General features: G+C 45.3%; 1 protein-coding gene across 3 annotated transcripts in view; it reads right to left on the bottom strand.

Moving 5' to 3' along the window:
- col6a3 (collagen, type VI, alpha 3) overlaps positions 1-13,568 on the bottom strand; it is a 246,465-nt gene that overhangs the window by 181,884 nt on the left and 51,013 nt on the right. For all 3 annotated transcript variants that reach the window (XM_055637667.1, XM_055637668.1, XM_055637670.1), the window contains exons 4-5: positions 10,496-11,137; positions 3,519-4,103 (exon numbers count right to left, since the gene is read on the bottom strand). In XM_055637667.1, coding sequence (XP_055493642.1) covers positions 3,519-4,103; positions 10,496-11,137 — 1,227 coding nt within the window. The remainder of the gene's footprint in view (positions 1-3,518; positions 4,104-10,495; positions 11,138-13,568) is intronic.

The raw sequence follows: 13,568 nt of genomic DNA, 5'->3' as shown, positions 1-13,568 counted from the left end.
TTAATCCAATTTCTGAAGTAATTGAAACAAGCCGCACGTTGATGATGCATTATTCACACAAATTCAGTATTATGATGAATTACATCTGATATTTCAATGCATGGAGTTTCTACAAGAAAGCAGCACAAGCACATCAAACCCGGCACAAATGCTCTTCAGGGACACTTTTTGTCCAGAAAACGTGGAAATAGATCCAGTTTCACAAGAGATAATTTCAAAAAGCAGATAGCCTTTTGAGGTTATCTGGAGATCTGCAATATTCAAGTGAACTTATTTAGATTCACAGCATTAAACTGTGCAAATAGCAACACCTCACATTTCTCAGTATTAAATTCCATCAACCATTTCTCAGCCCACCTGCCCAACCGATCAAGAACTGCTGCAATTTTTGACAACCATCTTCACTATCTACAATACCACCCACTTGTGTGTCATCTGCAAACTTACGAAACATGCCATGTACGTTCTCATCCAAATTATTGATATAGATGACAAACGCCAATGGGCCCAGCACCGAAACCTGAGGCACACCACTAGTCACAGGCCTCCAGTCCGAGAAGCAACCTTCCACCATCACCCTCTGTTTCCTTCCACAAAGCCAAATTTCTATCCATTCAGCTATCTCTCTTTGCACCCTTTTGAATCTTTGCGATCTAACCTTCCAGAGCAGCCTGCCATGTGGAACCTTGTCTAATGCCTTACTGAAGTCCAAGTATACAACATCTACAGCTCTGCCCTCGTCGACCTTTTTGGACACATCCTCAAAAAACTCAATCAGATTTGTGACACATGACCTCCAACGTACAAAACCATGCTGACTGTCACTATTCAACTTGTCCATCTAAATGAGTATATATCAGTGGTTCCCAACGTGGGGCGTACGCCCCACAGGGGGGGGCAATTTAATTTTTAAGGGGGGCAATTGAGCGCGACTGAGGAGGTCTGGGTCCAAATTTTCGATTTATTTTTTTGGATTTTCCATCAGGTAAACATATGTAGTTTATGTTTCAGATATTATTTTGAGTAAATAATTTTTTTGGGGTAAAAAAGGTTTTTATTGTGTAGTTATTACATAATCACCACGCCATCGCTCTTCATGCACGTCGCACGAAGCGTGCAAGGTCATGGGAGAACCTTATTTATTGAATTGGATTTAGAAATGCGATTCAAAGAGCTTTTGCTAAGTTACCCTTATAATATCTATTTCCTCCGTTTTCTCTCAAGGGAAAGCAAGGGGGGGGGGGGGGGGGGGCATCAGGATTTTAGAGGTGATTAGGTGGGGCATGGCCAAAAAAAGGTTGGGAACCACTGGTATATATCCTATCCCTCAGAATACTCTCTAGTTAGCTTCCAATCACAGATGTTAAACTCACTGGCCTGTAGTTTCCAACCTTTTCCCTGCAGCCCTTTTTGAATAGGGGCACAACATTTGGCACCTTCTAGTCTACTGGCATCTTGCCTTTAATAATGAATCTCAGCCAGGGTATCCACAATTTCCTCTCTAGTTTCCCACAATGTCCTCAGATATATTTGATCAGGCTGGGAGATTGGTCTACCTTCATACTCGTCAGGGCCTTCAGCACATCTGTGACCGTAATACTGACTGATCTCAAAACACTTCCAGTAACTACCCCAAGCTCCTCCATCCTCCTATCTTTCTCCATGGTTAATACTCATTAAGGACCTTGCCCATCTCCTGTGGCACCACTGTGGTGACCGCCTTGATTCCTGAGGGGGTCCCACTCTCTCTCTGATTACCCTTGTTTCCTTTACGTATTTGGAAAATCTCTTGGGATTATCCTAATGCTACCTGCCAGAGCTACCCCTTGTCCCTTTTTCCCCCTTCCCATTTCCTTTATAAGTTTGCTCCTTAGTTCCTGAAAATCCTCCAAGGATACACTTGATCCCAGCTGCCTATACCTGTCCCATGCCTCCTTTTTACTCTTGATCAAAGCCTCAATTCCCCTTGTCAGCCAATCTTTCTTACATTTGCCTGCCTTGCCCTTCACTCTAACAGGAACGTGCATGTCCTGAACTCATGTCAGCGCACTTTTAAAAACACCCCACTTTCCTGACATTCCTTTTCCTTCATCAATCTATCCCAATCAACTTGAGCGAGTTCTTGCCTCATACCCTCAAAGATGGCCTTGCCCCAATTGAGCATTTTAACATGTGGGCCCACACTGTCCCTATCCATAACTATCTTACACCTGATAGAACAGAGGCCACTGGTTCCAATAGGCTCATCCAGGAACACTTCATCCACTTGCTCCTCCCAATTTCCCAAGACTAGGCCAAGCATTGCCCTCTCCAGTGTAGAGGTTTCGGCATATTGCTGGAGTAAACTCGCACGAGCACATTTGACAAATTCCACCGTGTCTAAACCTTTTGCACTATGTCATTCCTAGTCAATATTGGGAAAGTTAAAATCGCCCACTATGACAACATTAATAGACATACAATATTCGAGCATATTTCTTCTTCTAATTCCCATTGATTATTTGAGGATCCCCTTTCTTGTTCCTCAGCTTCCAACCATATAGCTTCACTAGATGAACTGTCCGTAATGTCACCTCTGACCACTGCCATGACATCCTCCTTCACAAATAAGGCAACACCCCCTCCTCCTTTACCCTCACCTCTGTCTCTCCTGAAGTTCCTGTATCCTGGAACAATGAGCTGCCAGACCTGCCCCTCTCTTAACCAGGTTTCCGTAATGGTTACAACGTACCAGTCGCTCGTACCTATCCATGCCCTAAGCTCATCTGCCTTACCCATCGGGCCCCTTGAAATAAAATAAGTTCAATTTAAACCAACTCACTCCCTGCCATTTCCCTGCCCATTCTGTCATCTACACTTTCTCCGTTCACCCTCCACACCAACATCAAACCTCTCACCGCCTGTGTCTTGTATAGATCGCACAACCCTGCCAAACTAGTATAAATCCACCTGCGTAGCATTAGTGAACCTGCCTGCTGGGATGTTGGTGCCCCTCCAGTGAAGGTGGAACCCGTCTCTCTTGTATAGGTCATCTCTGCCCCAGAAGAGATCCCAGTGGTCTAGTAATCTAAATCCCTGCCCCCTCTGCACCAACTCCTCAGCCACACATTCATTGCCCCTATCCTCCTGTTCTTAACCTCGCTAGCACGAGGTACTGGAAGCAAACCTGAGATCATGACCCTGCAGCTCCTGCTTCTCAGCCTTTTAGCTCACTCCCTATACTCATGTTGTAGAAACCCTTTCATCTTCCTACCTATGACATTTGTGCCAACATGCATGACTACCTCTGCCCCCCTTGAGGATTCTGTGCAGCCACTCCGAGACGTCCTGGACCCTGGCACCACACCATCATGGAGTCTCGACTGCTGCCGCAGAATCTCCTGTCTGCACCCCTAACTATGGAGTCACCTACCACTGGAAGCAAAATAATGTTATATATTTTGCAGAATTTAAAATTCATTCAATGCAGTGAAATTTTAGTTGCATGTTCTCTTACTGAACTTATTGAAGTCGTATACCTTTAGTGGGAACAATTGTTTCCTCGATCACAGGCACTGGTCGAAATTTAGTCAGCAGCTGCTGTCGAATAGATTGCAATTCCTGGAAGTCACTGAGCGTGAAAACAGAGTCTGGGTCGGAAGTGATCAGTTGCATCTCCGATGTGTCTGCGCTCTTGGCCCCGATGAGAATGGGCACAATACCAGCCTGTCTCATTGCCTCTGCTGCTGGCCCAACATTGTCCACAGACCTCCCGGCTGTGATGAGCACCAGGATCTGGGCGGCTCCAGTATCTCTCCTGCTGCCGGCGGCTGGGATGAAGACGTTCCTTGTGGTGAAGTCTAGTGCCGCACCGGTCTTCAGGGGTCTTCCCAACTTGAGCTGTATTCTTTTTACGGCGTTCAAAACCTCATCTCCAGTTGAAAAAGTGTTGAGGTAAAATTCAACTCTCGAGTCAGAAGAATACTGCACCAAAGCAACAAGATCCTTCTCAGGGCCAATCTCGAGCTCGGGAATTATTTCCATCAGAAATTCGCGCACTTGTCGGATAGATCTTCCCATGCCAGAAGTGCCATCAATTAGGAAGATGATGTCTCTCTTCCTGGCTGTGGACATTGAAGCATTGATGTATAAGATCAGGGCATTTTACATTACATAGTGTTAGTGGAAATCTTATACCGGTAGCTAAAACCTACCATGCAATATCACTCTCTTGATTAGTTCTCAATATTTCATACTCCTGCTGGCCTTGTGTGAAAATGCTACTTTTCACATCATCTATCAGATGCTAAACTGAGAAATCAACAAACGCTGTGCCATTGGTTGCACTTTGCATCCATATTTACTGGAGTTTCCACCCTAATTTCCTCGTTAATCAAAAGGCACAACTTAGTCCTATCTGCCCCAGCTGATAATAAGATAATGTAAAAAAAATAAAAGATTGATATTTACCTAGAATCATTCTCATTCCTTTTCGGGATACAAAACAGTGTTTTAGAGATGATCGCGTTTGAAAAACAATGATATCAAGGCTACATTGTAGACATGTGGCAGATACCTTTCACGTGCCAAATTGCTACAAATCATAATGCAGTGTCGTATTGAAAATCTCTTTCAGAAATGTTGAGCAAGGATAACTAAAGGTCAGAGTGCTCACCAGGTATAATTGCCATTGCTTTTCTTTGAAACAGCACAGTGACAGAGTCATAGAGTCATACAGAGTGCAAAAACACGCTCTTCAGCCCCACTTGCCCACGCCGACCAACGTGCCCCATCTACACTAGTCCCGCCTGCCTGCGTTTGGCCCATGTCCTTCTAAACCTATCCTATCCTTGTACCTCTCCGATATTTCCAAAACGTTGCGATAGTAGTTGCCACAAATATTTCCTCTGGCAGCTCGAGACATACACCTCATGCACCCCTTGTGTAACAATATTGCCCTCAGGCTTCTATTATGTTTCCGTCCCCATCTCCTCACCTTAAATCTATGTCCTAGTTATTCCCCTACTCTGGGTAAAATACTGTGCATTTATATCCGATCTTTTCCTTCATGGCCTATTGCAATTATCAACAAAGCTCATCAGTGCCTCTACTTCCTGAGAAGATTACGGACAGTCGGTTTGTCAAGGAAGACTCTCTCTAACTTCTACAGGTGCACAGTAGAGAGCATGCTGACCGGTTGCATCGTGGCTTGGTTCGGCAATTTGAGCGCCCTGGAGAGCAAAAGACTACAAAAAGTAGTAAACACTGCCCAGTCCATCTTCGGCTCTGACCTTCCTTCCATCGAGGGGATTTATCGCAGTCGCTGCCTCAAAAAGGCTGGCAGTATCATCAAAGACCCACACCATCCTGGCCACACACTCATCTCCCTGCTACCTTCAGGTAGAAGGTACAGGAGCCTGAAGACTGCAACAACCAGGTTCAGGAATAGCTACTTCCCCACAGCCATCAGGCTATTAAACCTGGCTCGGACAAAACTCTGATTATTAATAACCACTTTCTGCTATTTGCACTTTATCAGTTTATTTATTCATGTGTGTATATATTTATATCATGGTATATGGACACATTTATCTGTTTTGTAGTAAATGCCTACTATGTTCTGTGTGCTTAAGCAAAGCAAGAATTTCATTGTCCTATACAGGGACACATGATAATAAACTCACTTGAACTTGAACTATTGTACTTCCATGAAATCACCCATCATCATCCTGCATAAAGCCCTAGCCTGTTGAACCATTGCCTATGACTCAGGCCCTCTCATGTCCTGGCAAATCTTTTCTGCACCTCTTCCAGCCTAACATCTTTCCTATAACACAGTGACCAAAACGGAACACTATATTGCAAATATGGCCTCACCGATGTTTTGTACACCTGTAACTTCAGCATCTTCCAGCATGCTGACGGGGGCAAGGCAAAGTAGATGTTGTGATACCTTTCTCTAGTGGGGGAGTCTTGAACAAGGATTTTAACTAAAAAAAATAAGAGGTTGCTCTGTGTAAAAACTGGGGTGCGTAGGAGTTTCCTCTCAAAGAAAGCAATGAATCTCTGGAGTTCTCTGAGGCTGATGGAAGCTGGATCATTAGACTGATTTTAGGTGGAAATGGATAAATATTTGAAAGATCTGATGGTGATGGTGATGGTGAATAGGCACGGAAGAGGAATTGAGGCCAGAATAGATCCGCCACGATTATATTTGAGGGCAACACAATGGCGCAGCAGTAGAGCTACTGCCTTGCGGCGAAATCTGTATTAAATTCCATCAACCATTCCTCAGCCCACCTGGCCAACTGATCAAGATCCTGACTCCAGGTGTTTGTCTGTATGGAGTTTGTACGTTCTCCCCGTATGTTTTCTCCAAGATCTTCTGTCTCCCCCCACACTCCAAAGACGTACAGGTTTGAAGGTTAATTGGCTTGGTATAAATGTAAAATGTAAAATTGTCCCTGCTGTGTGTAGGGTAGTGCTAACGTGTGGGGATTGCTGGTCAGTGTGGACATGGTGGGCCAAAGGGCCTATTTCCGTGCTGTATCTCTAAACTAAATCAAGCTATTTAGATAGCAAGGCAGGCTCAAAGGTCCAAGGGGCCTAATCCTGCTCCTTTCTTGAGCCCTTATGCTTCTTTGTTCTTGTTTTCATGAAATAAATAAAAGCATATCTGTACTCCCTCATCATTGCACTGAAACTTCAACTTAGATTTCAATGCTAGGATCCTGCACTGGGACTTCAACTCACAACTTTTTGACTCAGAGGTCAACTAAGCCAACATGATAGTTCCACTGGCTCTCTGAAAATATTTTCTTTACGTCCTTTTCCAATCCAATTTCATTTAATGGATAGAACACTGTCTTTGTGGAAGGAAAGACACAAATGCATTTCGTTGTCTCTGCAATGCATTTCGTTGTCTCTGCAATGCATTTCGTTGTCTCTGTAATGCATTTCGTTGTCTCTGTACTGTACACTGACAATGACAGTTAAATTGAATCTGAATCTGAATCTGAAGCAGAGGGTGATGGTGGAAGGTTGCTTCTCGGACAGGATGCCTGTGACTAGTGGTGTGCCTCAGGGTTGGATGCTGGGCCCGTTACTGTTTGTCATCTACATCAATGACTTGGATGAGAACATACAGGGCAAGATTAGTAAGTTTGCAGATGATGCACAAGTGAGTGGTTTTGCAGATAGTGAAGGTGGTTGTGAAAGATTGTAGAAGGATGTTGATCGATTGGCCAGGTGGGCTGAGGAATGGTTGATGGGATTTAATACAGAGAAATGTGAGGTGTTGTATTTTGGGAAGTCTAACAAGGGCAGGACCTACACAGTGAACAGTAGGGCTCTGGTGTGAGTTATAGAGCAGGGGGATCTACAAGTGCAGGTTCATGGTTCCTTGAAGGTGGAGTTGCGGGTGGATAGCCTGGTCACAAAGGTGTTTGGCACATTAGCCGCATTTAGAGTATTGTGTTCAGTTCTGGGCACCGTGTTATAGAAAATATGTTGTTAAACTGGAAAGGGTAAGTGAAGATTTACGAGGATGTTACCAGAACTAGATGGTCTGAGTTACAGGGAGAGGTTGAGTAGGCTGGGACTCTATTCATTGGAGCGCAGGAGGATGAAGGGGAATCTTATAAATGTGTACAAAATCATGAGAGGAATAGATCGGGTAGATGCACCGAGTCTCTTGCCCAGTGAAGGGGAAAAGATTTAATAGGAATCTGAGGGGTAGCTTTTTCACACAAAGGGTGGTGGGTGTATGGAACAAGCTGCTAGAGGAGGTCGTTGCGGCAGGGACTATCCCAACATTTAAGAAACAGTGAGACAGGTACATGGTTGGGACAGGTTTGGAGGGATATGGACCAAACACGGGCAGGTGGGGAGAATGTAACTGGGACATGTTGGCCGGTGTGGGCAAGTTGGGACGAATGGCATGTTTCCACACTGTATCAGTTCCCATCACCACCCCCCCCCCCCCCCCCCCCCCCCCCGTCTTCCCTCACACACCCCTTTCTTTCCATTTTCCCAACCCCATCAGACAGTTTCCTTCCCCTGCCTCCACCACTCCATCTGCTCACCCGCCACCCCTCCCCACTCTGGGTCCTCCATTTATTTCCCCTCAATGGTCCCCTTCAGTCGATCGCCTAGACCTCAAAATCAATTTCCTGGGTGGCCACTTTAAACTCAGCTGAACCAGCCACGTAAATGGTGTGATCTTGGAGTCCAAGTTCATAACTCCCTGAAAGTGGAATCACAAGTTGTAAAGATGACATGTGACATGCTTGCTTTTGTAGGATGGGGCATTGAGTATAAGAGTCAGGAAGTCATGATTCGGCTTTAAAGGACTTTCGGCCACAGTTGTAGTGTTGTGCAGTTTTGGTTGTCCCATTACAGGAACATCGAGCATAGAATAGTTCCACCCAAGATCCTTCAACCCACAATATCTGTGCCGAACATGATGCCAATACCATCTCTTATCCACATACACATAAAACATATCCCTCTATTACATGCATATCCATATGCCTATCCAGAAGCCTTTTTATTGCCACTATCGAGTTGCCTCAACCTACAACCCTGGGAGTATGTTCCAGGCACTCACCACCCTCTTTGTAAAAACCTTGGCCCTGCACATCTCCTTTAAACTTTGGGAAAAAAAGGTTCTGATTATCTGTGCCACACATAATTTTATAACCTTCTCTCAGGTCTCCCGCAACCTCCGGCATTCCAGAGTGAACAATTCAAGTCTGTCCAGCCTATCCCTGTAGCCAATACCTCCTAATCCAGGCAACCTCTTCTGTACCCTCTCCAAAGCCGCCACATCCTTCCTGTAATGGGGCGACCACAACTGCACGCAATATTACAAATGTGGCCTAACCACAGTCCTGTAAATATGCATCATGACATCCTGAGTGTTACACTCAATCCCTTGACCTTTGAAATCAAGTGTACCATATGCCTTTTTTACCACTCTATATACTTGTGTTTCCACTTTCGGGGTGCTATGGATTGGACCCCAACACATTGTACTTGCTCAGATTAAACTCCATCTGCCATTTCTCCACCATTTCTGTAGCTGATCAATATCCCATTGTAAACTTTGACTGTCTTCCTCTCAGTCCGCAAAACCAGCTATCTTGGTGTCATCTGCAAACTTACTAACCAACCCATGGCTATCTAGACTATACTTCTTCCCACCCTGCTTCCTGTAAGGACTCCATCCCCTACTCCCCATTCCTCTGTCTACAACGCATCTGCTCCCAGGATGAGGCGTTCCACACCAGGGCATCAGAAATGTCCTAATTCTTCAGGGAACGGGGGTTCCCCTCCTCCACCATAGATGAGGCTCTCACCAGGGTCTCTTCCATACCCTGCAACACTGCTCTCTCTCCCCATCCCCCCACTCGCAACAAGGGCAGAGTCCCCCTAGTCCTCACCTTTCACCCCACCAGCTGTCACATACAACAAGTAATCCTCCGTCAGTTTCGCCACCTCCAACGTGACCCCACCACTCGCCACATCTTCCCATCTCCCCCCATGACTGCCTTCCGCAAAGACCGCTCCCTCCGTAACTCCCTTGTTAATTCTTCCCTTCCCTCTCGCACCACCCCCTCCCCGGGCATTTTCCGTTGCAACCGCAAGAGATGTAACACCTGTCCCTTCACCTCCCCCCTCGACTCCATTCAAGGACCCAAGCAGTCGTTCCAGGTGCGACAGGGGTTCACCTGTATCTCCTCCAACCTCGTCTACTGCATCCGCTGCTCTAGATGTCAGCTGATCTACATCGGTGAGACCAAGCGGAGGCTTGGCGATCGTTTCACCGAACACCTCCGCTCGGTTCGCAATAGCCAACCTGACCTCCTGGTGGCTCAGCACTTCAACTCCCCCTCCCATTCCCCATCCAACCTCTCTGTCCTGGGTCTCCTCCATGGCCAGAGCGAGCAACACCGGAAATTGGAGGAACAGTACCTCATATTCCGCCTGGGGAGTCTGCATCCTGCGGGCATGAACATTGAATTCTCCCAATTTTGTTAGCCCTTGCTGTCTCCTCCCCTTCCTCAGCCCTCGGGCTCCTCCTCCTCCTTTTTCCTTTCTCCTACTTCCCTTCTTAAATAAAGAATATGTTCTGCCATTAAATTACACTAATTAATCACGGATAATCAACACAGCGGTGAGATATTTGAGGAAACCAGAGCTCCTGGGGGAATCCCATGCAGCCAGAAGAACGAACAAACATTCATCATATCCTTCCCTTCTTCTATCCAAACCCAGCTGCTGCCATTCTTGGTACCTTATTACCCATTTCCCTAAATGTTCACCTTGGCACAATCACCATCTGTGCTGGATAATCATTTCATGCCCCCTATTAAAGGTCATCATAAGGATTTGCCCCAAACACGGAGGTCGAGAACGATAGCAAAAGATTTATTTGGCGAACCCCAAGGAAATAAAGGTAACTTTAACATTCACTTCAAAACCACAATGTCTAAATTGAAAGTAGCAGAAATACCTTTGGTGGTAGTAACGACTGGCACTTCAATAGGTACTGTTGTTGTCTCTTCATTGGGTACTGTTTGAAGATGCAGATTTTGTATTGATGTTATCACCTGCTCCTGTAAGCCTGGCAGAGAAGAGAAATCCCTCACACTGAAGCCCAGGTTGGGTTTAGAGGCTATCTCCTTGAGCTGAGCAGACTCTGCAGACCCTGATCCAACAGTAAGGGTTATCACGTTTCTCTGCTTCAATGCATCTGCAGCTCGCTTGACGTCATCTCCAGACCTCCCACCAGTGATGAGCAGCAAAAACTGGGGGACACCGTCCTCTCTTCTGCTGCCTGCAGATCTGGTGAAGTGGTATCTGAGGACAAACTCCAATGCCTTCCCAGTGTTGAGTGTCCGGCCACCTTGAAAAGTGAGGGATCTCACCACAGAGAGAATTTCATCTTTTCTGGAGTAGGTGTTTAGATAAAACTCTGTTTCTGCTTTGTTGCCGTACAGCACCAGGCCGACTCGCACTCGGTCACTTCCAATATCAAGGCTCTCGATTATCGCTGACATTAACTCACGGACTGGCGGTAGATTGGAATTCCCAACAAAGTCAGATTCGTCAATCAGGAACACAATGTCTCTCTGGATGGCGTCTGCAATTGTAACTAAAGAAACACAAACACACTAGGTTGTATAAAACGAGCAGAAATGAAATAAAACACGAGATACTGTAAGAACATGAATATTCCTCATCTTCTCTGGTGACACATAATAATAAAAATCATCCATAATTCATTATGGTATGGATGGAATTCAGGGTAACAGGGTCTCCTATGCATCTCTATCTGGTTCGTCTGGAGTTGCTACCAATGCACAGTTGAATGGAAAGAATGGACCATATGCTTTGCATAAGCCTATCAGACATTTTAGAATATGCAGCAGAATATTACTTACAAGCTTTCTGACAGATTATCCAGTAAACTGAATGCTTCCTCATGGCAAGTATAGACTCTTCCATGTTATAAGTTCATAGGTTCTCTGAGCAGATTAATGCCATTTGGCCCATCAAGTCGACTCTGCTATTGAATCATGGCTGATCTATCGTTCCCTCTCAACCCCATTCTCCTGCCTTCCCCCATAACCCCTGACACCCGTACTAATCAAGAATCTGTCAATCTCCTCCTTTAAAATATCCATTGACTTGGCCTCCACAGCCGTCTGTGACATTGAATTCCACAGATTCACCACCCTCTGACGACACAAATTCCTCCGCATCTCTTTAAATTATGCCATCAAAATAAAAGTGAGACTAACACAAATTTGTTCAAAAATCTCCGATGAGCTAAAGCACAAAATTCGGATGATAATATGTGAGTGGCTCCACATCACCAGTAGTTTCATCAATGAAATTGCAGCATTTGCATCGTGAATATAAACTAATCTCACAACAGAAATTTACATCTTATAATTTAATATGAAAGGATTCTGCCATTTTGGGACACTCGCAATTTGCTGTCAATCAACCTCACCACAACTGCTGCTTGATGATTATAAACCAACATTGGTCCTCTGTTCGAGGAACAGAATGGAGATAATTCAGCAAATTCTAGGCTGGTGAGCCTTACATCAGTGGTAGGGCAGATTCATGTTCGTACCTTCATCAGTGAGCAAAAGAGGTGGAGGATTTGCTCTTCTAAGCAGGGACTGTCACGGTGGGACTCAGACAGGACACACTGGAGGGCTCATAAGGTCATAAGGAGCAGAATTAGGCCATCAAGCCCATCAAGTCTACTCCGCCATTCATTCATGGCTGATCTATCTTTTTCTCCTAACCTCATTCTCCTGCCTTCTCCCCATAACCCCTGACCCCAATAGAAGATATAGGGGAGGACTGAGTATCAAGGTCAGGTGGTCAAGTTGCAGCTATATTAAACTCTGGTTAGGCCACATTTGGAGTATAGTGTGCAGTACTGGTTGCCCATTGCAGGAAAGATGTGAAGGCTTTGGAGAGAGTGTGTAAGAAGTTCACCAGCCTGTTGCCTAACGTAGAGAGTACTAGCCAAAAGGAGAAGTTGAAGAAACTTCTCTGGGGTCAAAGGCTGAGGGGAGATATGATAAAAGTTTATAATATTATGAGAGGCAACGGTCGGAATCTTGTTCCCACAGTGGAAATGTCAAATGCCAAATGGCATAGCTTTATGTAGAGAGGGGGAAAGTTTAAAGGAGATGTGTGGAGCAAGTTATTTTACACAGAGTATTGGTGCCTGGAAAGTGTTGGAAGAAGATATAATGGTGATGTTTAAGAGAATTTCGATATGCACATGAATATGCGGGAAATGGGGAAATATTGAGCTTGTGCAGACAGACAAGATTAACTTGGCATCACGTCCAGCATATCATTTTATATGGCCAAGGACCTGTTCATGTGCTGCACCATACTATGTTCTGAAAATAGGCATGCAGGTACAGCAGGCAGTGAAGAAAGCTAATGGCCTCCATAGCGAGATGATTTGATTATAGGAGCAAGGATGTGCTACTGCAGTTGTACTGGGCCCTGGTGAGACCACACCTGGAGTATTGTGTGCAGTTTTGGTCTCCTAATTTGAGGAAGGACATACTTGCTACTGAGGGAGTGCAGCATAGGTTCACCAGCTTAATTCCAGGGATGCCGGGACTGACATATGATGAGAGAATGGATTGACTGTGCTTATATTCACTGGAATTTAGAAGGATGAGAGTGGATATTATAGAAATATGTAAAATTCTTAAGGGATTGGACAGGCTAGATGCAGGAAAAATGTTCCCGATGTTGGGGGAGTCCAGAACCAGGGGTCACTGTATAAGAATAAGAGGTACACCATTTAGGACTGAGATGATGAAATACACCCAGAGAGTTGTGAATCTGTGGAATTCTCTGCCATTGAAAGCAGTGGAGGCCAATTCACTGGATGTTTTCAAGAGAGAGATAGCTATAGCTAACGGAATCAAGGGATATTGGAAGAAAGCAGGAATGGGGTACTGATATTGGAGGATCAGCCACAATCACGTTGAATGGTGGTGCTGGCTCGAAGGGCCGAATGGCCTACCCCTGCACCT

The sequence above is a fragment of the Leucoraja erinacea genome, chromosome 7, assembly GCF_028641065.1.
Source record: "Leucoraja erinacea ecotype New England chromosome 7, Leri_hhj_1, whole genome shotgun sequence".
NCBI lineage: Eukaryota > Metazoa > Chordata > Chondrichthyes > Rajiformes > Rajidae > Leucoraja > Leucoraja erinaceus.
The sequence above is the reverse complement of the archived record's forward strand: the minus strand, read 5'-3'. Positions and strand labels throughout refer to the sequence as shown.